At 33.1% G+C, this 26,435-nt stretch overlaps 2 protein-coding genes across 2 annotated transcripts; both read right to left on the reverse strand.

The window, feature by feature from the left end:
• Positions 1–5,816: 5,816 nt before the first annotated feature.
• LOC100786092 (regulator of nonsense transcripts UPF2) lies at positions 5,817–22,103 on the reverse strand. Its single transcript, XM_003533797.5, has 18 exons — positions 21,875–22,103; positions 21,594–21,668; positions 21,140–21,227; positions 19,557–19,759; positions 19,092–19,436; positions 18,752–18,856; positions 18,483–18,610; positions 17,696–17,872; positions 17,436–17,517; positions 16,407–16,694; positions 16,100–16,297; positions 15,900–16,001; positions 11,486–11,737; positions 11,174–11,392; positions 10,663–10,833; positions 8,596–8,781; positions 7,224–7,697; positions 5,817–6,825 (listed from the first exon to the last, which is right to left on the reverse strand). The coding sequence occupies exons 2-18, from the start codon at positions 21,636–21,638 to the stop codon at positions 6,322–6,324; spliced, it is 3,567 nt and encodes a 1,188-aa protein (XP_003533845.1). The 5' UTR covers positions 21,639–21,668; positions 21,875–22,103; the 3' UTR covers positions 5,817–6,321.
• Positions 22,104–22,828: 725 nt separating this feature from the next.
• On the reverse strand, positions 22,829–23,735 carry LOC102663545 (GATA zinc finger domain-containing protein 13-like). The gene is made up of 2 exons (XM_006588007.1): positions 23,686–23,735; positions 22,829–23,147 (listed from the first exon to the last, which is right to left on the reverse strand). Exons 1-2 carry the CDS (start codon positions 23,733–23,735, stop codon positions 22,829–22,831), a joined length of 369 nt encoding a protein of 122 aa, XP_006588070.1.
• Positions 23,736–26,435: the final 2,700 nt, after the last annotated feature.

The raw sequence follows: 26,435 nt of genomic DNA on the forward strand, positions 1-26,435 counted from the left end.
TAGGATTTTTTTTACCAACATAGACTAGGATTTTCTTGGTTGACACTGGCTAGGTTTTTCCAGTTGACATCGACAAGATCTATTTTTTAGCTGAAGTCGGTTATGGTTTTTTTAGCCGGCATCGGTCAAAGCTATTTCTTAGTAGACATTGTCGACCAAAGCTATCTTTAGCTAATGTTAACTATGATATTTTTACCAACGTCAATTAGTGTTTTTTTCCAGCACAAACTAGAATTTATTTAGACGACATCAACAAGACTATTTTTAGCCAACATCGACTACGATTTTTCGACTAACATCAATTAGGATTTTTTTTTATCAACATCGACGATGACTATTTTTAGCCAACATTAGTTAAGGGTTTTTTTTTTCGATGTTCGCTAGGATTTTTTGGCCAATGTCGACTAGGATATTTTAACTAATATCAACTAGGATTTTTATGGTCAACATCGACCATGACTATTTTTAGCCAACGTGTGCTGAGGTTTTTTTGGCCGACATTAACTAGGATTTTTGGCGATGTCAGCTAGGGTTTAAATAGAATTTCCTTATCCAAACAAAAAATATTAAGAAATTTGAATTGATTTATCCAAACTATGCATTTGAAAATGATAGAAATTAAAATAAAAGCAATTCAAATTTCTGAAATTTTAAATTTTCTGAAATTTTGAAATTCCTCATCCAAACAAGGTAAAAGATATACAAGCATAAATAAGGATGTTACACTAGTGCAAGTGTTACATTACGTTAGAAGTCAGAAATTTTTATAATTTTATGATTTTAGGTTTGTTGGTTGAGCTCAAATTATTCTTTCACGAGCCCATCAAATATCAAATAGAAGTGTATATGAAGGCAATTGCTTCGTGCACCCAGCATAATTGCTTGTGCACCCAACAATTTAAGTTAAATGACAAAAATATCCTTCACTTAAAAATTTAAAAGCTCCATATTCTCCTCTCCCTCACCCTACCCCGCTGTTGGTGCACTCTTTCTTCATTTTTGCTTCTTCACGTCGTGCCGTCAACACCCCATCGTTGGTGCCTTTGTCGTCGTTGTCACTCCCCGCTGCCACTGTCGCCGTCATTGTGAGTCCCTTTGTTGCTGTATTTTGGTTTCAGTTTATGCTATGTGACTTTGCTGCTACATTATAAGGAATGGAAATCCGAATAATGCATACGGATTAGCAATCTGTATGGATTATAAGGATTGTCAATCCGTCCATATAATTCATAGGAATTGTCAATCTGTATAATCCATTAATTATTTATTTTTTAAAATTTAATATTTAATAAAATAATAATTGAATAAATTATTATTAATTAGAAATAAATTAATATTTTTGTTGTTATAATATTTTTTGAATAAAAAAATATTTTTTTATATTTTAATATGTATTTATTTAATTGATTATATTTGTTTTTTGAAGTTTTTTTAATAAATAATTTATGATTTTTTTTATTTAAAAATGAATGTATAAATATTATTGCTATTTATTTATTTTTAAAATATAAGAAATTTAATTATTTTATATTTAAAATATTTATTTAAAAATTTGTTAAATATCATTAATTCCAATTTTTATAGGTATATATTGTACAAATTAGTTTAACAAGAAAATCTAAATTTGTAAATGACAAATTTTTTTATTGATTTAGTCATATAAATATTATTACACTAATAGTATTAAATATTTATATAAATAATGTTTAGAAGTATAAAATTAAAATTTCTTCATTTTTTATAAATATTTAAAAGTATTCAAATACTAATTTGTAAAAAAAATGAAATAGTCATTTATTAGAAATAAAAAAACAAAATTGTACTTAGATTTGGATCATATTTTTAAGTTTAGTAGTATTAGTGACATGAAGTCTATAATTTTTTTTTAAAAAAAATCTATATCCATTTATGAATATATATAAAAGTATTAAAAAAATTAATTAAAGAATAATTAAATATTTATTTATGAATTATTAAAATGTAATTTATTCAATATTTTAAATTAAATTTATTTATTAATCAATTTGTTAGTTAGTATATGAAAGTCAACTATTATTTGAATGATGACATTAATTGTTACTAATGTTTACATGTGCAGATTATGAATATATACAAGTATTAAAAAAGTTAATTAAAAAATAATTAAATATTTATTTATGAATTATTAAAATGTAATTTATTCAATATTTTAAATTGAATTTATTTATTAGTCAATTTGTTAGTTAGTTTATGAAAGTCAACTATTATTTGAATGATAACATTAATTGTTACTAATGTTTAAATGTGCATATTATGGTTAGAACCAGAGGATTGCGTTGGGCTTTAAGTAGAGTTATTGGAAAAGTCTTAGGGACCCAAGTTAGTGGTGATGTGGATGAAGCCCCTCAGTGTCGAAGGCCGACAACATCTGCACATAAACAACAAGCAGTTGCACCTGTTACTAAAAATGTTGAGCATGTGGTTCATGTAGTTGACGAGATTCATGACCAGCCTCAAGAGAGAGTTACTGATGATGCACGTGCTGATGCCCAGGGTTTTCCAGACGGGTCCCATGATACATCAGTTTTGACAGAATATGTTCATCATGTGACAACCACAGCTTGGGTAGAAGAGGTACTTATTTCTTGAATTATATAATATTTTCATAACTATTTTTCATTTAACTTGAAGTGATTAATATTTTTTTTTCAGGAACATCCTGAGTTGACATTGTCCTCTCATGGAAGGAAGGTACATAAATTTGAAAGGCCTAGTCCAAAGATTGAAGAAATAGTGGCCGCCATAGGATTAAGTCATTTGATTTCATGTTTCTTAGACACCGGTGATAAAGGACGTATATTTGCTTTTGTGGAAAGATGGCACAAGGAAACTAGTAGTTTCCATCTTTCGATTGGAGAGGTTGCTATCACCCTCGATGATGTGGCATCGTTGCTACATCTGGCCATTACAGGCGTCTTCCATACCTTTGATACTCTTCATGTAGACCAAGTCGCAAACTTGTTAGTTTAGTTGCTTGAAGTTAGTACACAAGAAGCAAAAGATGAGACATTTCAATGTCATGGGGCATATGTTCGACTAGTTTGGCTGCGAGACATTTATCGCAGCAAATGTGACGCAAGACAGTGGACCGTAGCAGCTTGAGCATATCTGTTGCATATACTTGATTGCACACTATTTGCTAATAAGAGTGTCACACATGTGCATGTGTTATTCTTGGACGCATTTCGTGACCTAAGCTAATCTGGAAGCTATTCATAGGGAGCAGTTGCACTAGTCCATGTGTATGACAATTTGAATGATGCGTCAAAGAAATCCACCAGGCAACTTGCAGGATATATCACATTGTTGTATAACTGTTGGCATTGTGCTCCTTCAATGTTAGAAGAATATTTCTTGGTTTGACCATTGACTTTGTCATATCAACAATAATAATCTTCTCATCCTTAGTCAATCGATCAACATATGGATGTCCAACTAATGACTTAGCCAATACATGATTATGACTCCCACATATTAACTTCATCATCCATCCTTCACCTCCCACCACTAGTTTCGCTTGCAGCTTAAAAGGACACCCACATTTTCTATTGTCAGTAATTGTTCGTACTAAATATTTCTTCCTGACTCTATATTTTCCATTCCTTTCACAACCTATTAAAATAAATGAGGTCCTTCCTCTAATTTCAGTACATGTGTCTGACCTCATAATTACCACCAAAACCAATATCATACACAATAGATCAAGCCCAATGCAAAACATCATCACGGGTAGCAAACACCTACAATATGGATAATACATGTTTAGTCGTCAAGGAACATTCATTTACTTACTTTAAAAAAAATCATATTAATACTTAAGAAGTATTGAAGGCATTAAAATAATCAACATGTTGATGCACACTAGATTCCTCTCCATTCTCTTCATTCACACCAGGTTTCTCTTCATTTTCTTCATTCATATCAATTTCTTCAAACATTGTATTGTCATACATCCACTGATCTTCGTCCATTTTAACAAAATATTGAAAAAAATTCAATGATAAACAAACGACCCCTAACGACACCATACATATACTATCACACAATTTTTTAATTTTTTTATTGCATTTAATAATATAATACATTAAAAATTATAACCATATATATTAAAACTTAGACTTGCATAAACTAATATATGACACAATATAATTATTTTTTGACTTCCATAAAGTAGTTAACTTAATAATATTTACACAAATATTATAAATGTTTGAATACTCATCGAGTACTAGCTACAAAAAAAAAATATCAACTCTTTTAGGGACTTACCTTTGCTACAAAACAAAATACACAAATAATTACCTACAAATTAGTTATAAATATCAATTCTTTTTTATTACAAATTATATTACGATAAATTACTTCCTGCTAATACTTTTGTAATTAATTCTAACTCATAAAATTATAAGGACTAAAAAACAATTTTAAAATAAAACGACTAAAATAAAATAAGTCTAAATTATTTTAAAATAAATATCACTTTCAAATTATAAAAACTAAAAAATATAAATTATGAAACTATATCTATTTAAAAATATTTTAAATAATAAAACTAATTATATTAAAAAATAATAAAATAATTTTTTTAAAAAAAATTAAAAACGAAAGGTCCTTACAGATTAACAATCTGTAAAAACCATACAAATTGACAATCCACATGTTTTTTACGGATTGACAATCCATAAAAATTATACGAATTGTCAATTTATATAAACCTTACGAATTAACAATCTTTAATGCATAAGAAATATCCAGATTGTCAATCCGTAACAATCATATGAATTGTTAATCTGTAAGTTATATAAAACTTACGAATTATCATTCCGTAACTTTTATAAAGATTACGGATTATCAATCTGTAAATTTTACACGAATTGCAAATTAGTATAAAACTAGATCAAAGAAGAAAGCAACAGAATGAATGTCTAAGAAGAAAGCAACAGAATGAATGGTGCGTGAAGAAGGCAAAAGGAAGAAGTTAGCAAGGGACATTTTTGGAATTTGAAAAAATTACTGGACGCACAAGAAAAAAAAATAGATGCACAAAGCAATTCCCGAATATGAATTGTCAAATGGGCCCATGACTCTATAAATAAAAACAAATTATGGGTATAAACTTCAATAAATCCTTTAACATTTAACAATTACCCAACAAGGTGAGAAAAAAATGGTTTTAAAATCTTTTGCTAGGCAAACTATCCACAATTGTGATTAAAAGTATCTAAAGTTATGTTTATTAATTATTATCTAACTATTTTGTCACATTTCAAACAAAGATTAATGAGCTGCGTAAAACTTATAGCTGTAAAAAATGTTACATATTAATGAGTAATAATATCATATGTATATATAATTTAATTTATTATCTAAAATCATTAAAGAACCTTTTTACTTTGTAACAGAAAAATTAATTTAAAAAGTTAAAAAATATAATTTACCTTTAAGCTTAAATCTGATAACCCAAACAAAACAAAACTAACCCAATTACATATGATTCATTTGGATTTATATTACGTAAATCACTAAATCTAAACCAAACCAACTCATGAATACCCCTTGCATCATCTATGCTTTCACGCATAATAAATATTCATGGTGTACCAAACCCCATCACATCTAAGGAGTTTCTACAAGAAAAAGCTTAACACATTCCCAATGGCAAACTATGGTACAATCTTCAGCTAGATCTCCAATTGAGCAGTCTGGGATCAAACCAATGCCCATACAAGAATTACTCATTGAACTAGAATGTAATGATGATGATTGGCAATACAAACTTGTAAACAATAGAGATCGATTCTTACACTGATGTTTGACAGGGTTTTTGATATGTTAACAAAGCATCAAGACATTTTTTTGCCTATTCTTTCTTCACGTTATATAATCCAACCTTTGGCTAACTTGACACCACCAAAACCAAACATTGTGATTTTAGCTCCATACAGATAGCTATACAGGAAGCTCCGAAGCCGTGATATAAATTACAGGACTACATTTGCTACATGTATGCAGGCAACCCACAATCTTACATCCTGCATGTCAGCTTAAGATCAGGAAACCAAAGTGGTGTGTACACCACTCTATAACCCCTGCCAGCATCTCCAACACTCTATGTTCGAAACCACCACTTACCAACAAGATAAGCTATTAGACTTGCCTTTGCCATGAATTTTTTGAACAGCAAAGTGTGGTAGTGTGGTAGTGTGGCAAACAAATATCTGCCTTGCTGAGGGGAAGCAGAAGGCAACAAATATCTGCCTTCAGTATTCACTCAAGTACCATTCACTTTCTTCTACTGTAATAGATTCCACTGCCAGAATAATTATGATGCCGATGTCTTGATCCACTACCCCTGCCACTGTTTCCTTCCAAACTGCTGCCACGGCCACCACCCTTGTAACCTACACTCTGCATCCAGTTTGTTGCCTGGGTCCCTAATCCATTAAGCTCCTCTTCTTCTCTGTCATTATACTCCAAGACAAGCCTCTTGATGTCTTCTTTCTCTTGAAGCTCTGCTGCTTCTTTCTGTTTTGTACTCTGCACCAGTGAGGAATTCCGTGGGATGAACATCTGCTTTGTTTGCTGCTTGTTTCCACGCTTCACAAGAACTCTCACCTGAACCTCTTTGTTTCCTCCAGTATCCTCATCCAGGGGCTCATCACCACTTTCCCCACCAACTCCCCTCCCATGGTGATCCTTGGCAGATCCCTCAAATACATTCATTGGAATCATCATGTTCAATGTAGGACGACCTCGTAGCTCCTGCCTTCGCTGTTCCATACTCTCCTGCAAAATTTACGAAACAAGAACTTTGAAATTGTTAGAAATACAGCTAGACATGACTTACAGCAAGATAATGTTTTTTCTTTCCAAAGTCAAATCTTAAATTACCAAATATTGTTAAATTTAGGGTTTGGATGGAAAAGAGAGAAGACAGAATATATTTGGAAAAAAAAAAGGTCTCCAAATAATAGTGATATAAAGTGTGAATTGCCCCCAATCTATTTAATTCAGATGGTATTAGATTAGAGGAAATTTGCTTTTCTTTTTTTTCTTACCATATCAGCATAGCAGTATGATTCCCAGGAAATATTTTTCTCAAAATAAATCAAAACTCACAAGGAAACATCAAATTTTGCAGAAATGTAGCAGGAGCAAGTATAATAAATTATGCAAACCCTTGCCTGTACTACAGCCTTGAGCTCCTGATCAAAATTGGCTTCTTCCAGAGGGTCCACCTGGGTCATTTTTTGTCTCACATGGACTTCATCCTCCTCGTCAGAAGCAGGTCCAGGCCCATCATCGTCGTCGTCGTCATCATCCTCAGTTTCACACCCATCATCATGATTCTCCTCATCCAACTCTTCATCATCATGTCCCTCAACATCAATTGTGTCACTCCCTGAATCAGTCTCACTGTCATTATCATCTTGCACTCCATTTTCTTCCATACCATTATCAATGCTTTGTCCATTGCCAACCACTGTAGTAGTGGAAGTGGTCCTACTTAAAGACTTCTCAGTGTCAGAATGTTTTTCACTACTGGCCTTATCAGCAAAAACAATTCGATCATGTTCCTCGAGTTCTACGAGAGCTGCATTCACTTCCTCAATAGAATTGTGACGAACCATATTGGGACGCAAGTCCACAAACAGATCCTGCACACAGCTTATAATTAGCCAAAAATAGCAAATGCAAGACAACGAAGACACACACACACACATATATATATAATGAAAAATTAACTTAAAATGATTTTACTGCAGGGAAAAGGTTGACTTGAGAACGCCACCTTTTAGTTAGTGGGACAGTTTTTAAGATCTACTGTCAGTCTGCCTAATAAACAATTCTAAAAGAAATACTTGAGTCCATGGGCAGTAGAATATGGAGAGGGCTAGGTATAGGGCGGGGTAAATTTTTGGCATCTAGCATTCTAAATTTCTATAAAATTACCATGTTTTCTCAGGTGGCCATAACATGCAAATTCTATTTTCATTCCAAACATCACCCCATATGTAACCTTATTCTATTACTGGAAATTGTCAAATTGGAAGATACAATACAACATGTTAGTCATATAAACAAATCCTATTTTACACTGATACTTAATTCCGCCATCTAAAAATATTCCATAGTGATAAGGTCACTCAGATGGCATTAGTAACTACTAAAAGCAAGAATAAACAAGAAAAGCCAAAATATCTTCAACCAAACAAGAATAAAGAACGATAGGTTATCTTCCTAAGTGTAAAACCAGAATAACAATAAAGTTCAAGAAAGAAGCTAGAATGCGTAAAGCTACTAAATCTCTCTGCACATCAAAATTCTAAATATCCAAATGTTATGTAAGCTGCAATCCAAAAGAGCAAAGACATAAAATATGGAATATAAAGGACACTCAAAAGCAATCCCATGTCTACAGCATTAGTAGCCCAACATTAATACTGAAGTAAACATAATACTAGGATAGCAAAACCAAATCAATAAACACATGAATCAACATATTAACCATACCCTCATAATGAAATACAGTCAAATAAAGGCTGCCTGACTCACCTGTAAGTCAAATTCGATGTCCAGAGGCAGTGCCCCTTTGCTTAAAATATACCTCTGGAAGTGTATTAGGAATCGATCAAGTTTCCTCTTAGAAGAGCCACGATCAAAGTAATGCCCACAAGTTTCAAGCAGAGTAATGATCAACCTTATGCGAAAACAATCTTCAGGTGGATCCAGTACATCTTGCTGACAAGATTAATGAATGAATTCCATAATGTCACGAGAAGGCTCTCACATACAAAATAAGTAAATTAATGGAAAAATTAAAATATTCAAGCATGTCTATATTCAAGCTACACAACAAAATTATGTAATCTGTTTACTGCTTATTTTTTCGTAATAACAATGTGTTAAACAAAAAGAGGTAAAGGAAGTACTAGACGAATAATGATAACAAACCAAATAGTATACCCATTTAAGTTTAAGGGTGATTAGGGGGGAGTGTACAATTACGCTTAGTATGTTGTTCAATTTGATGATAAGATCTACGAAAATGCTGTATAATGAAGGAGGAGAAGCAGTTTGATACCTACAAAAAGTGTAAATGACATACAAAGTTGTAGAAATTATGAAGGGATCAAGCTCATGAGCCACACTACAAAACTACGGGAAGAAGTAATTTAACAGTGGAATAAGACAAGAAACCTATTTTGGTTTTATACCAAATCAACCATACCGGAGGATATATATACTTATTTCATGGTTTGAAAGGAACATGCCAAAAAAAAAAAAAGCAGAACCACTCATTCATCTATCAAGTAAAGGCCTACAATAAATACCATGAGAAGTACCAGGGATGGAACTAAAGAAAAAAGTAATTCATATTACATATATATGAACAATAAAGGTTATGTATGATGGACACAACTAATTAAAAAATGCATGGAGGGTTAACAAAAGATGAAAGTGAATAGTGGGAAGCAAAAATTATGTGCAACCCAAATAACAATGTTGATGAGGATGAGTGGACAAGATTAAGAATGACTGCATCTAAGTTGGATTAGCAACTAATGAGAATAAGATGAAAACAAAAATAAGCCTAAGATGGTCTAGATCTAGACATGTGAGACAGACCAAAAATCTAATGAGAAAGTGAACTAAATGTAAGAGAGTCTGACAAAAAGGGTAGAAGAGGATTGAAAAAAACTCCATGAGACAAGAAACATCTAAGAAAGACATTGATCTAAATGTTTTGTTGAAACTTTTGGCTTTTGATAGAGATCAAAGGGATCAACTCATCCATGTAGCCAACCCCAGCGAAAGGAATAAGCTTTAATTGATAATTTTTATTTTGTCCATATATAATTGATCTGAAATATACTTTAGATTTCAGGCACTAAAAGGTTTTTCATTCATGCACAACATGGAGAGGAATGGGTGAAGGCAGGATTTGATAACATGTCCCTGCAATCAACTGCAAAGGATTTTACCAGCAGAGCTAACTGGTACCTTCAACCTATGGTTGTTGATAGTTGAATAGTGAAGACAATATAAATAAAATATATCTTACATTTACATAGCAGATAGCAAAAGGCTAAATGAAATTCTAATGAAACCAACAATATTGTATCCTCAAATCCTTTCTAAATTGAAGCATATCTCATCCTTCCCTTATTGTACCTTGGTGTTACATTTATTTTCACCATCTCGTAAGTCATGTCCAGACAATAAAGAAATACTTAAATGGGCAAGGAATTTTAATAATGATAAAAAAAAACTGGAGCAACAGTTCATGGCCATTATGGGGAAACTTTCTGAAGAAGATATACTAGTTACATTTATCTATGAAAAATTGAGATCGGGTGATATAACACAAGGTCTTCCAAAAGTAGAGCAGGTATTAGAAGTTCGTTCAAGTGATTCAAAAATGAAAGAAAGGGGAAACATGTTTTCATACTGATTGTAGAAAGGAAGGCGTGTGAAAAATTTAAACGAAATATAGAAATTCTGGTACATATAGTGGCCGCCTAGTTTTAAAGAAACATACTTTCAGGTTTTAGCAATACAGAAGAATGCAAAAGCTTAATTCCTTCTCTTAAAAACAAGTAACCAGTGTAAAATCAATACCTCTTGTGTCCCATGGCCATAGATGAGAATGAGATATAGTGTCTCAAAAATAACAGATGAGTCTACATGCTCATAGTTGTAAAGCTCCCCCAAGAATCGCATGTAAGCAATGCGTCTTTGCTGCATCCCATAGTCATTTAACTCCAGCCCAACTCTAATCTCCTCCAGTACCTGAAAATCATATTCTAAAATCCCAATTTCACCCCAAAATCTCAAAACTGTTTGTAGAGTAAATGTTTATAAAAGATTCGCCAGAAAAACTCTCCTTCTCCCTCAGAACTACTGTTGATTCTAGAACTTGAAATAGTAAACTTAAAACTTCCAATATTAAACAAATGAAAGCAATTTGGTTTTAACATGTTAAATAAGTGTGCAGATTCCAATCGAGAGGCAACACTTGTTTAGTCTGACCAAGTTTACATGCAAACAAGTAGGCACTGCTCAAACTACACATCATTTTACTGTACAAGAAGAGATCACAAATCAAGAGTAATATATCAAACATAACTACCTCATCAACGATAGCTACAGCAAACTCATCATGATAGCGACTTAATCCAGCAGCAAGAGATGCAATCAGGTGGATCTGACCATATTTTCCTTTGTAGACCTTCATGAAGCATTTCAAAAGATATGGTTCACATTCATTCCAAGGTAACTTACGGAGTTGCCTCAGCACATGCTCAATGGTAGACTTATCAAGATCAGAGAAAAGTAATTTTCTGATATACTGCAATAAAGACACCAATTAAAATATTAACTGAGTTTATGAAAGTTATTAGAGAAACTGAGAAGGAAAAAGAAATCAAAATAAAAATCTCACCTGATGCAATGGAGGACGAACTTTAGCTACTCGTGCAGATCTTTCTGGTGGCTTGCAAAGGTAGTATGCATTCTCCACCAAAGTGCTATGTCTCGGATCCAAGTTTTTTACATTTTTCAACCGCATCAGTATCTCCAACATGTTAGCCATACGTATAGTAGTTTCTGGAGACCGATACAGAAAACGGCCACATGTTTCAAGAAGATTGCAAGCTACATCAATGTTGTGGTGTGTAAAATCATCTAAACAGGCCTGGAAGGACAACAAAACATCAATCAAGGATTGAATATACTATATGAAAATATCAAGGTTACATAACCTCATTCTCTTTACATCTCTCAACAAATAGTGCAAGGATGCAAGTGGATTTAGACTTGAAGCAAGTAAGGGGGAAATATAAAACTAATTAGGCTTAAATACCTTTTTAATCCTTATAATTGAGAGCTGTTTGTGCTTTTCGTCCTTGTAAAATCAATTTTTTGTTTTTAGTCCTTGCAAATTAAGTTTGTTTTGTTTTTCGTCCTTATAGCTAAAACTTTTTTTTAACTGTTCAAAGCGTTAACTAAAGTGCTTTAAGGACTAAAAATCAAACAAACATAATTTGGAAGGACTAAAAACAAAAAAATATTTTTGCAAGGATGAAAAGCAAAAAAGTGCTAAATTGCAAGGACTAAAAAGATATTTAAACCAACTAATTGATTCAAGATCATTTGGTTATACCCTGTTTGACTTTGTCAATTATGAGGATACAGATTAGTTGTTTCCTCCATATAGAAATCTCAGAGAGAGAAAGAGAGAAAATATCACAAACAGAATTGAGGTGAAGTGGGATATTATTCAACCCAAGGAGAAATTAGTTACACCTCAGTATATATATACAGTTACACAACTGTAACTGTCAACTGACCTGAGTTAGTTAGTGATAGCTGTCACACAGCTGTCCTAACAGATTAACTAACTGACTATAGACTAACTACTAACTGTAGTTTAGCCTTTACAGATCAGTTAAAAACAAAAAGATAAGTAGACCGAGTAAGTATACTCCTATACTCCAGATTGTACAGATTTTTCCCCAGCACTTGGAAGGCTATGTTTCCAAATCTTATTCAAGAGAGGTTACTACAGCAAGTCTCAGATCACTTTTTTATAATATATTAATCCTAAAACATTAAGCGCAGTTTGAGTTACCATTTATTTTCTTCTTTTGTCGAAGATATTAGGGAAAAGAGTTGATGGGAGAGAATACTAAAAGAGTCAAAGTTAATGAGAATCAAGAATTTTCAAGGGCAAGTTGAAATAGAGGAACCAGAATGTTCTTGGAGACATTAAAGTCAGAAAAAGGGATTTCTGAAAGAAATTAACATATAGGATAAGACAATAAGTTCTGAAATAGGGAGGTCCACTTCCATTTCCTTTATACAAAGACCTAGAACACCAGTCTTGGGAAAAAATTTTGAAGTGATGATATAAACAAGTTGGCAGAAGAAATTTACGTTTCAATGTGTAAACAGTCAAGATGCTAACTTCTCAAATTGTTTCATATAGTTGCAATCACCAAAAGGTGCAGATGTGTCATAAAGAAATTGGAGCAGAGCTGGGTTCTAGCTTTGAGAAAATCAAGCTGGAACAGTGGATGGTAGCCTTGTTCCAGATTCAAGAAATGCGAATGCTGGAATTCAATTGCAAGGTATGGAACTTGAGTTTAACATAAAAAATATAGAATTTTGATTGGGCTTTGGTTTATGTGGCATTGGGCTCTCCCACTACAATAGTCAGCTTTTATGCTGGAATTATCCTGAGGTTCATCAATTGGTATCAGATCTTTCCACCAAGCCTTTCATTTACAAATGAGCAGCACGTGTGTATACCCTGGGACTAGTCAAAAAGATGCTGCAAAGCCTGCCTACGTGGGCACCAGGACTATGGAGCATGGTGGAATTTTAGTGTTCTTGGGACACAACGGGAGCCTTAAACACTAGAGGGATCTGCATCAACAAACCAAGTGAGAACTGCAAAAGTGAAATGAACACTACATCCAACCCAAAACCTTAAAGAATTAGGTTTATGAGTCTTGCCAATTATTATTATTCCAATTGTCCACTTATATACAACATGGAATTTCACTCACACTTGAGACTCCCAACAGTTAGGATCCAATAGCAAGAATGCAAGATACAAGCCAAATCGGATGAATGGAATTTTGATGAAAATTTATATGGCCTAGGGCACTCTTGCCACCAGTGTTGTCAAATTTGTGAGTAAGATCATTAGATTCGATAATCTTACGATTTTTCTCCATAATTCCATTCTTGATCCTGCCTTAGATCACAAATTTGGAGGATTGCTTAGGATTGCCAGGTAAGATCTTGTAATCAAGGGATTGCAGTATTTCTTCTAAGCTCTGGACCCACAATTTTTTTGGTTCCGGTCCTGTAACCCAACTTCAAAAAGAGCCCTGTTCCCTCTTTCTGTGACTTCAAAAGACCCTTTTTCCCTCTTTTGATTACCCTAGTGTTGTTGCATACACAACCCTCAGAGACCACATTGACCCTCAGGTGGATAATGATCTATGTCCCTTCTGCCATAGTCAACCTGAAACTGCATCCCACTTGTTTTTCACTTGTGACAAAACTATGCCTTTATGGTGGGAATTCCTATCTTGGGTAAAGGAAGACAAGGTGTTTCACTGCAGGCCAATGGATAATTTTCTCCAGCACTATTCCTCAGCAGCATCAAAGGTTTCTAACACAAGAAGGACAATGTGGTGGATAGCAGCTACAAGTTCAATTTGGAGGCTCAGAAATGATATCATTTTCCAGAATCAAACTTTTGATATCACTAGGCTGACAGATAGCACTTTGTTCCTATTATGGACCTGGCTGAGGGGTTGGGAAAGGAACTTCCAGATTCCTTATTATTGTTGGTCTTCAAATATGTCTATAGCTTTTAGTTAAAGCTTCTGTTAGTAGGGTATTCAATTGTGTAGGGTGCTGTATCTCCTGGCTTTTCAGGACCCCCTTTTTTTGTACTATGTAGTACCTCTGGTACTTTTTATTCTATAATATAAATTATCTTTGCCTTCCAAAAAAAAACATTGACTCTCCTTTGCACCTTTCTTTCCATCTTTCCCATCACAAACTAGTTTGCAGCCATTGGTTCAAACTTGTGTTCAAGCCCTTGCCTCAACCTCTGACCTCTTCTTCAGTTTCTCCCCCTTTGTTGGTTTGCTTTTGCTCTATTTTGGTTTGTTGTAACAAAAATAGGTGTTGGTACTGGTGCTAGTGGGTGTGGTGGCAGTGCAAGTATTGGGTCCAACAGTGAAGTTGCTTTGAATGGAGGTCCTAAAGTGCCAAGAAATACTAAACAGTTAGTGGTGCTAGTTTTGGACTATTTTCTTATGTTTTAGGCCTTTAGCTGTGTATTAAAAACTTATGCTATGTGACTTATTATGAGTTGCACATGGCCTTATGATTATGAATTTTCAATACAATTTTAGTTAAATATTGTGATTTAGAGGTTATTTTTCTTGTGTTATTTCTATGCATATATAAACATTAATTTAATTTGCATTTTGGTGAGATCTAGCAATCCATGTTATGATCCCACAATTTACAATTTTTCACTTTATTCCCGTTCCTAGGTAAGATCTCAATTTTGACAACATTACTTACCACAATGACTAGATTTTACAAAGTGATTCTCCTAAGGTTTATATCAAAGTGACAGTGGACAAAGTGAAAAAAAAAATAATACCTGTACATTGAGCAAGATTTTTTTGTCAAAAGGTTGGTTTGGTGCTCTGTCTCAAAAGGTTGGTTTGGGACAACCCTAGAATTTTCTACTTTGGAGAATGAATATCATTACCATCATCGTAATAGCCACCCCCCCCCCCCCCCCCCCCCCCGAAATCTATAAATTAAATGTAAACAAAAGGGAAAACTTATGGAAGACAAATAAAGTAGGTCATATCTCATCAAATGAGGCAAATTTCCTTGACAATTTTACATTTCGAACTTAGAATGAATCTTTCAATTTGTGAAATTATAAAGAATAAAGGAGTCTTTGCACCTAAGAACTATGAAAACATATTTTAATTGTCATACAAGGAAATACTATGGTGGCAAAGGGAATTCAATCCACAAAAATATATAGTATCTAAAAGTCAGAAAAAATGGAGGTTAACAAAGTATATTTCATACTTGAATATAACTTATCAATACTTAAGATTTCGGTATCCAAAGAAAAAAAAGAAAGTAACAGAAGTTTTAAAAACACTATGTATGGTCATGGTGAAACTGAACCCTATCGAAAATATAGGAATGGCTCCAAAACATAAGTTGCAACAATAAAAAATTGTAATTATAATTGGAAGGATTTAGCCTTCATTTATAATTCAATTATTAATCTCTTGTACCTTCAAACAACTGAAGACTAGGCCAGGAGGGGAAATTTTGAACTTGCAAAGTTCTCCAATGAACCTGATGTTCCTTATCTTTGTCTCAATGTTCATCTGATCCTGTAAACACATTTCAAAAACCAGATAACAAATGTAATTAGCTGAATTTAAAGCAGATAATAAAAAACGATGTCAATACAAAATTATGAAAAATTAACCTTTTTATTTATTAAGAAGTTGAATTCCTCCTCCAACATCTGCAAAAGAATGGACGAGACATCCTTCATACAAGTTGAGAGAGTGGCAACCATGCGTGAATAATATGGTAACAATTCCAGAGATGTCCTTGGTACATTGAACAAAGCCCTCACAAGCTTTTTCCGACTTGATTTTGAATTTAGATAACAGAACTCCACCTAATATTTTGTCCAACAGTTCAACAAAAAGGCAATAATAATAAATAATGACAACAAAAATAACAATGCAATCTAAGAATAAGTATAGAACACAATAAGATATCCTCACAGTCAATTGATCAATAAGGTCCCGGCTCACACAACCCGGAAGCCTCTGCAGTAGAGCATCCAAATTTGTCCCTTCAACACTTCTGAGTTTGTCTTTTTCATTTTCTCCCTTTTTGTCATTTTCTTTTTCTTTTTCCTTCTCTCTGTCCAATTCTTTAGACTTGTCTTTTTCCTCCTTATCCTTCACTCTTTCTGTGCTTTCTGCCTCTGGCAAAGCACTAGACTCTGTAGAGACCTCTCCACTTTCATGGGTGGTCTGTTGACCTTTGTCTGATTCAGGTAATATTTCCTTGATAATCAAATCATATATCTTGAAGTCAGTAAAATAGTTGCAGAAGGCTTGGTAAAGAGAAAAAAAAAAACACCAACAGGATGGTTGTATGAATAAAAATATTCTCACATAACTATATGGCGTAGTGACTAAAGTTGCTGAAGGTCTCTTAATAGAAAAAGTATTTTATTACAAGAATGAAGACAATAAGATATGCTCCAATACAAGGACAACAAGATACAAGAAATATGAAACAATAAGTAAATTATATGCATTTTATGACATGTCAACAAGAGTATGTATCAACTATCAATGCTGCTGCCTACAAAGTAGTTGAAAGAATCGCCCATTCCAGACTATATACAGAATGGATGGTGTTCTTGTCAAGGGTCAACATTCTTAAATGCTTAGACTGCTAGTTAGAGGCTCAATGGATAATGGATAATAGTATCATCAAGTATTTAAAGAATGACTAAACAGCTAAAATATTGAAAGTAAACCAAGTCACACTACCATAAGAAAACAGAGAATAATACCATCAAGTATTTAAAGAACTAGAATGGTTTCAAAGCATCATGAGTGATCCCAGAAGAGATAGAAAGACCTAAGGTTATAAGAATTGGATACAGTTAGATGTTACCTAACTCTGATTAGTTGACAGGAAGCATTTAAATAAGCATGAAGAACTAAAAATCAGAAGATCCTGAAATAATTTTTTTAAGAGAAAAAAAAAAAACTTTAACCAATATGAGTTCTTACAGTTGTTTGGTCTTGATTCTTCGCAGATTGTTCACTGCTTTTAGGCTCTGTTTCTCCCAAAAGCACAGCAGGAACAAAAGCTCTGGAGAAAAATATGCAGGATAAAGTTCCATGTAAAGTAAAAGACTGGTATAGCAACTAAAGAAAAAATTTAAACCATTGATGTGTTTACATCAAAACTTTAAACAAGAAACAATACGGCAATCAAGGACTAATGGATGAATATATTTGCTACAGCAATGTTTTGTAGAAATACAAACCTAAGATCAGGTAAACATTCATAGAAAGTCCTTGCATCTTCATCATCCCATATGGGTTCAACAACAGAAGAATCTTTACCAGAAGCAGAAGAAATACCGTCCTCACCACTGGTAACCCTAGTTGTGTGGCCATCCTCTGGCATTACAGGAGGCTGCATATCAAGTGCTTCTGCTAATCTGTAACACGACAATCATAATTACAGGATAGAAGAATTAAAGGGAATAATTATTGACATCAAAGCAATATTCAACTCGAATGATTTGACTTTTAATCCCCTTTAGACAGAAGAGAGTGGCAGACTGAATTTAAGAAAAATCTAAATTTAATGGGTAATGAAGCAGAGCTATCATACAAAGACATAACAAATTCTTTTTTTAAATCAATTTGGGGTACCAGGTAAAGAGAGATAAGCAGCAAAGAAACACATCCTTGTTAGCTGGAGGGTGCAGCTCATCTCAGACACAACAAGATCTTAATATATAGGAACAGAGGAACCTGAAAGCATTTTATGTTTCCAAAAAACAGAGATCTCACGAACTATCCTAACCAGCAAAAAATCATATCCATATTTGCCTCAAATTTGCTTGACCGAGTGTCTCTTGTTAGATCAAACCTTTTAGCATATACATACATGCTAGTAATGGATCAATATATGCATGTGCAGCTACACATGTAAACATTAAACTGGGGTTCATAGTATTTCAAGAATATATTAAGCCAATATACACCAAGAACAGATTCAGTAAACAGGTAATGAAATAGTCAAAAGTAAACAAAACAACTCACGATGAGATGTTACGGTACAAATGGTCATAGGATTTACGAAGCTTTTCATATGAAGCAATATTTTCATCACTGAGCTCTCCTTTTGCATTCAAAATCTTAGAATTTTCATGCTCCATTAAGCGAAGTGACTGTCAAGAAACAAAATTGATCAATAATCACAAAGGGCAAACAATTGGTGTGCAAGATTTGATGGAATTAAGAGACCCGAACAGAGGTGAAGACAAAATATATATTAGTGTTTGTGTGTCTACAAAGGCAGAAACTCTTACAGAATGCTCAGACTGAAGTAATTCAGCTGCAGCATCATAAAAGGAATAGCATGCTTTCCGTAAAACTTTCTTCTGATCTGCTGTGATGTTAAGGCCTTTAAAAAACTGTATCAGAATGTCAGTACAGGAACATATAAAACGCAGCCAGCAACAGAGAACAAGCCTTGATACAAAATAATATAATATATAAATACAAACAAAAGATGAAGTTAAACTTGCCATCATGATGAAAAATGACTATAGATTATGACAGTCAATGAAAAGCTAAAATGGAAAAATGGACAAAAATTAATAATAGAAAGCATGAGAATATTCTAATGAAGATTAATGAAAGAAATACCTCTTCATGAATTTCCGGCCCACTAACAGAAAGTCCAAGAAAAATTCTCCCTTGGCGAGCAAAACTCGAAAGAAGGGTCAAACTTGTTTGTGCAGCATCCCGATCTTTTAGCTGTTCCCCACTGGTAAGATCTTTTATGATATTGATAAAAATGCCACCATCTTCAATAACTCCAACAAAAAAGAGTTCCAGTAGAAGCTTTAGAGAGCTGCGCTTCTTCATTGCCTTCAAATTTCTGTCTGTATCTGATTCATCACCAGGTTTTCCAGGAGAGAAGACTTTCAGAAGCCCTTGAACCAGGCTTGGTGCAAAGTCCTTGTACCTTTGATGAAGCAAAGAACAGATCTTTCCAAAAAGAAGCAAATGATGGCCGCATATCAGGGGTCAAGTATTTAAGGTAACATCATATAAAATATAGAAACAGCTTCAAATGTGTAGAAACCAGGGGGACTGCAAAGCCCATACCTGAACTGCAGCTTGTATATCAGAACTTCTAAGCTTGGCATCACATATAGCAGCCACGGCTTCACTGACAAATTTGCTTAAGTTGACACTTCGCAACTCGTCCATCAGAGCTTCACGCTGTTCTTCATTAATCTGCTTCAGTTTCTTAATAACAGCAGTGTTGCGCTTAATGCTAGAATCCAATGTCCTTAAAAATCCTGAGTCTGCATGTAAGAGCAGATTGTATTATTATTAATGCAACAAATATTGAAACAATACAATACACATACAAGAGAAAACAGACAAACACATGCTCTATGGGGTTAAAACAACAACCAAACCTTTTTTTCCAATTTTATGTGGGATGCAAAACATGGATTATACAACAGTGATCTCAATTCAAGGTCAAACTTTAAGAGACCATTTAGATTAAGGTTTCTTTGTCACTAATGGTTATAACAAAGAAAGAGGGGAGGGAAGAGTTACAAATTTCAATTGTCAATCACCCTTCTTCTCACCAGGAAAAATATTACTAATTACCCAGTCTCTCTACTTCATACTGAAACATCCTCAAGTGTCACAATCTAAAGCATATTTTAAACCTTGATATAACAACCACATAGATTAAAGCAACAGGTAGCAATGAAGTTCCAGCTACAACCACAGAGTCTTGACTCTGAGTGCGTGTTTGGTAACACTTTGGAGAATTGATTCCTTGTCCAAAATTGATTTTAGATAAACTTTCACATGTTTGGTTTCACATCAAAAAAGAGCCTAGAATTGATTCTGAGTTCATAATTGATTATGAGTTGAAGCAACTTTGAGTAGCTTATGCGTTGGATAAAAAAAATTATGTTGAGCTTTACTCCTAACTTGCTTTTATGATAAAAACATCCAAACATAAATCACAATAATTCAAAATCAATTTTAACCAAAATCAATTCCAATCAAAATTACTTCTATCAACGCTCAACCAAACACACATTGAATAATAAATTAATCCCACATGAAAATCTCCTAAGGAACCACCAATTGCAAATAGACTGAACTAGCCAATTTGACTAGAAAACTAATGAATTTGTCAAGTGCACGGTCCATTTAACCTAGAAAACAGGCTATGCAAAAAATTAGAGCAAAATCAGTAAAATCAAATGAAGAACAGGTCAAACTAGTTTGGAGAAAATCAAAGGAAAAAAAAAAGGCTCACACAATGACGTTTTGACTTTTGAAGGATCTTTTAAGGGTTATATGACATTAAGTGTAATTCATAATTTTATGATGTTCTAAAAGCTATGAATCGTGTTATATTAATAACATGAAACCAAGATCACTCTGACCGCAAACATCAGTCTTGCGCATGTTTCCAATCAAGTTTAAAACATCATGCAACAAGAAAGAACTTTTATTTACGAAAGTAAAACTTTATTCATCTTGCAGGGTCAGTTTATTTTTCTTTTGTTATAAAGAAGGTATAAGACCTAATATTATGTCTAGGGATCAATCCTGAGATCAGGTAATTTGAAGAATTTTATCCATTCCTATCAGCTGCACAGAAATATTTAGCACATATATTATTATTCAAATCAAAAGGAACATTAACTAACCAGGCCTTTCTGGATTCAAATTGCTTTGCCGTAAAGCCAGCTTCGCCTCAATGGATTTTTTTATTTCCTCAAGGCGAGCAACAGCTTCCTGTGTAAAGATTAGACAAGTTAGGCCTCAAATAAGTCTGCTTGCAACGAAAAATCTACCCAGGAACTTCCATTACACAATGTTTCATTCACCATTGAAAGCAAAGGACAATACAAACCACATATCCACACAAAATAGGCAAACAATCTATACAGTTACCCTTCTCAAAACTACTTAATTCTTAGCTGAATTTCCATAGAAAGAAAAGAAAACTACTCAACCAACATAGGTAGCATATAGTCAAAAAAACCTAAGCCACTGATGCAAGTTATATATATATATATATATATATATATATATATATATATATATATATATATATCATATTTCAAACAAAGTAGCACATAAAAGGTGAATGATTGCAACCTCATCGTCTTGTTTGCTGTTACTTTCATCCTCTTGGTGATCCATATTCGTATTCCGTGCTCACAAAACACGCCTCTGCACAGCAGCAGCAACAATAACACGAATTAGCAAGCACTAGGGTTCAACGCGAGAAACAAACGTTGTTTTACCACACCCAATAACACTCGAAGAAAACGGCAATCAAATCGGTGAAACGTAGTAGCGTTAAAACGAAACCCAACGCAACACAGGCATGAAATTAAGGGAGAGAGAAGAAAAAAACGAATCAAAGATGAAATTACCGCAGTGAAGATCGAGATTTTGGGCGCAATCGTGACGGTTGCGCTGAGTTGGAGAAAGAGGGGAGAATGGGAGATTGGAGAGTGGTGAGTGTGGGTTTGATTTTCGCAGAAAACGGTGGGTTTTGTTGAGAGATGAAATTTCGAATGCGAGAGATGATGGGTTTGTGAGTTTTTGTTTTTGAGGTCTCGTTTGTTTGCGCCACTGTTGGTGTGGGAAACCACCGTACCACACGAGTGAGCCAAGGAGTTTATTCGTTAATTTTTTAATAGTTTAGATTTTAGAAAATGTGTTTGTAGCCCGGTAAATATTTATTTTAGATAATTAAAATTTATAAAAATAATTAAATATTTTTAACATATATATAATATTATTAATAAAATATTTTTTTATTCATAAGAATTCAACACGATATCAGACCCTACAACACTCGTGCATCCTACTCAACCCATTAATTTAGACTCCCTTAATTAATCAATTTAATATATAAAATATATTTTTCAAATTTATAATGAATAATTTTAGCTGAAATTTAATTTATTTTATCTCTAAATTAAATAAATACTAATAGCTTTTTGAAAAATATCAGTAGTTAAACATTATTTTATATTATAATTTAAATTATACATTACAAATATAAAGTATAATTTATATATTCAAAAATACTTATTTATTAGTATGAATTTTATTTATAATATTATTTAGACTAAAATTTATACTTTTATATATGTTTATTAATTTGAATATTACTTATATTAGAATAATATTTATTATGTAAATTTCAGGTTTCATTTGAGGTGGTCGCAAGTTTGTTGATTTTTTATTTTCAAATCCAATTTTAAAAATAAAACTCATAACTCGATTTTAAAACACTTTTGCATTCACTTTCTGAATAAATAAAAAGAATAATGATGAATTTGGATTTTAATTTTTAAAAAAATATCTATTTATTATCTTCAATTATAGTAATTCATAATATCGTTGTTGTTACCACAATTATTATCGTTATCACCACAACTATCACTAATATCACAATTACTATTATGGTCGTTGTTATCACTCTTATCAATGTTGTCACTATTATTATTATCATCACTAACATTGTTATTACTTTCACATGCACCATCATTATCATCGTCATTAACATTGTCATCATTACCATTGTTCTTATCATTGCTACTAATATTATCACCATCAACACTACTACTAACACTACTAGTGTCAACACCGTTATCGTCATCACTATTACTACCATTACCATCATCAATGGCACAACTAACACCATCCAAACACACTATTAAACTAATTTTAATAGGATAAAAAAACTAATTTATTTTGGAACTAAAAATTAGAAAGAAAAAAAAACTAATTTTTATCAATTTTTAAAATTTAAAAATTTACAATTAAAAACCATCTCGATCAGACATTAAACTTTTTTCAAATTTATAATTTTAGTCTAAACAACATTTTGCACTATTTAAAGTAAAGAAAAACAAAACAAAACATTTTGAATTGTCTTGATCTTTAAACTTTTGTCTTATTAATGTTTTTAGTCCATGCATCAAATATCACCATTAAATGATGACATTAGTTTTAGTATCACTTTAGGGTAAATAGTCACTTTAACCCCTAAATGTGTAATTTACCAATAAATGCGTTCCTGAATGATAAAAATATAAAATTTAGTCCTCGAAAGGGTAAAAAGTGCGACAAAGATAAAAAAATACAAAATTTAGTCCTCGAAAGTGTAAAAAGTGCAACAAATATATTCGACCATTAACTTTCATCTGTCACTATTAATAAAATATCTTACGTGGCACACATGGACAAATTTGTTACTGAAATGATTATCAATGTGACCATCTCTAATTGTCAATATAGGAACATATTTGTCATATAATATTTTCTTGACTTTTCGTCTTCTCACTCCACTGACAAATTAGTCCATGAAAGACGAGAGGGATGCGTTTGTCAGTGAATTACATATTGAGAGACAAACGTGACTATTTACCCATTATTTTATTATGCTCTATGGTGGTTTATTGGTTTATTTTTTAGTGATTCAAAATTGCCAAAAATTACTTGAACGAGAGGTATTAAATGATTTTTTACTGTCAGAATTTGTTACACAATAGTGTTTCCCCTTTATCATATAAAGGTGAAGTCCCCTCAAAATGAAGAACACAAACACACAAAGAAATCATGAAAATAAATATGAAACAAAAAACACACCATACATAAGAAAAAAGCCTGAATTTAAACTAACGCACAACAAACACCATACTTAACTAGAAAAACTCCAAAATTTCATATATGAATCACAACTATATCAGCAGTGTTATGGTAGCAAAAATGATGTGAGTTGCAAAAAAATCAGCACATAAACATATCAAGATTGGACATGCAAATTAGAACAAAATCACAACTTGAGATTTGGGTTTTAAAGTAAATATAGGTTTAGAATTAGGGTGGATTTTGTTGACATCTGAATAAACTCATCCACATCACTAAACTCCACCAAATTGAAAGGCACCTATAGCCCCCATCAAGGGTAGACCCAAGATTTCTTTTTTAACGGAGCAACTTAAAATATCATAACTTATAAAAGAATAATTAAATTTCAAAAACATGACATATGTAAGAAATTTAATATATTTTCTTATGAGCAAGAGAAATATATAATTGTACTGAGGATGAAAGATTGCAAAAATACAAGTGGTGAGGATGTCTCCTTCACCTCTAGGATCTCACAATCACTCACAAACTCATCTCAAGCTTTCAAACCAACTCCTACTTCAAGCTCTGGTCTTTGCAGATCTTCTCATAGCAAAATCTCTCAAAACTCTCTGGAACTTGGACCTTTCTCTCTCTAGAAACCCTAGACATGCAAAGCTTTGAATCCCAGTCCAAACTCTCCCTCTAAAATCTGATTTCAGGCTTAAATAGGTGGCCTTGTTTGTGCTCGTGCGCTTAGCGCACTTATGGACCGCTTAGCACACATTAGTGATTTTTGGCTTAGCGCGCCTTTCTCACTTAGAGGATGAAATGAAACGGTGTGCTTAGCGAACCTGTATAGCTCATCTTCTTCCAGAGTCTCCCTTGCGCTTAGCGGACGCTCGCTAAGCTAGCAGATTGGCTTAGCGAGAAAGTGAAAAACAACACTTTTCAAAGCTTGCCTAATTAACCTGAAATTGAGAGAAAATGATTATTAAACACACAAAATGGAAGTACTAAGTATTTATTACCTATACTTAACAGAAAATACTTATAACACTACAAAATAACCATAATTTGGAAGAGTTTGATACAATTTACACAAGTTTTATACACAAAAGTTAGTCGTTTTCACCGACTAACAACTCCCCCAAATTTACAGTTTTGCTTGTCCTCAAGCAAAAAGAGAACAACTCACTTGTCCTCAAGTGACAATGACATACAGTGACTATGTACAAAGGTGTATGCAACAAAAGTTACTGATTGCATGATAAGAGAATGGAGTAAAATGCCCTCATCACTTGTTTTTCACAAGGTATGCAGTTATCCAAAGAGAAGAATAAAATGTAACCTGAACAATTAGATGGAGTTAGGCATAAGACAGATATCAAGGAAAGTAGCTTAAACCATAGTCTCACGGCTACTGTTTCACTCAAGCACAAGTGTTTAAGCTATTCATTAATAACAACTAGCAAGAGGTCCAATCTTTGAATTTCATCTCATGCCATAAAGTCAAAAATGTATAAACAGAATCAGAAGGGCTTTCTTAGGCTTGTAGTGAGGCTTGGCTACAAAAATTCATTGGTTTTTCTAGGATTCAAAGGCTTAGATTCTAAGAGAGCACAAATCCTAGACTTATCCCAATGGTCTTTTTCATGCGCTTAGCTTGCTCACTAGCTTTTCACTTTCATTTGCTTTTGACCTTGTTACATCAACACACTTTATTCTTTTATTTTCTTTTTTTTAACATACAACTTATGTGTTGTGTGTGCTGATGCTTTCTCTCTTTCTTTGCATCCCAATTAGTTCCACTCCCCCAAATTTGGGGTAAATTTGCCTTGAACTATATGCTCTCCTAGAATCTAAACAAGGTATCAGGAGATAATTATTTAAGTTCAGGGTTCAATTTATGACGAAATCTTTCAACTCAAAAAGGGTGCAAAGGATATAATTATCATTCAAGGTAAGCTTTTTGGTCAAAAGGCTTATGTATGTACAATCATGGTTTTCATCATGTCCTCATTTATACATTTCATTCTAAAATTCGGAGATTCATGCAAAGATTATTACTCACAGCTAGTCGTTCACTCATAGTTTAAGGTCACACTCTCACTGGTTTTGGTTCAAGCTTTTCTTTCACAATCAATCTGTCTACTGACTAACAATTCTACAGTTAAAACTCTATAAATTAATAATGTCAGGACCAAAGAAATTTATTAATTTAGAGAGTTATTAATTTATCGATAAATTAATAATTATTTATTTAAAGAGTTTTTAAGTAATTATACTGTACATACCAAACAAAAAGGCAAATTAGTCTATGCCTCTTAGAATTATGTTGCAGCGAAC

The sequence above is a fragment of the Glycine max genome, chromosome 9, assembly GCF_000004515.6.
Source record: "Glycine max cultivar Williams 82 chromosome 9, Glycine_max_v4.0, whole genome shotgun sequence".
NCBI classification, from domain to species: Eukaryota; Viridiplantae; Streptophyta; class Magnoliopsida; order Fabales; family Fabaceae; genus Glycine; species Glycine max.

What these genes read in the sequence shown, in the direction of transcription:
- LOC102663545 (XM_006588007.1), bottom strand. Translation starts at nt 23,735, where the DNA reads ATGGTCACATTGATAATCATTTCAGTAACAAATTTGTCCATGTGTGCC. An exon ending in AATTTGTCCATGTGTGCCAC is followed by an intron (nt 23,148 to 23,685) that starts GTAAGATATTTT and finishes GGATGGTGTTAG; the next exon opens with TTGTGCCATTGATGATGGTA.
- LOC100786092 (XM_003533797.5), bottom strand. Translation starts at nt 21,638, where the DNA reads ATGGATCACCAAGAGGATGAAAGTAACAGCAAACAAGACGATGAG. An exon ending in TTGTACCGTAACATCTCATC is followed by an intron (nt 17,873 to 18,482) that starts GTGAGTTGTTTT and finishes GTCGTGTTACAG; the next exon opens with ATTAGCAGAAGCACTTGATA. An exon ending in TTCGTCCTCCATTGCATCAG is followed by an intron (nt 11,393 to 11,485) that starts GTGAGATTTTTA and finishes TCTTTATTGCAG; the next exon opens with TATATCAGAAAATTACTTTT.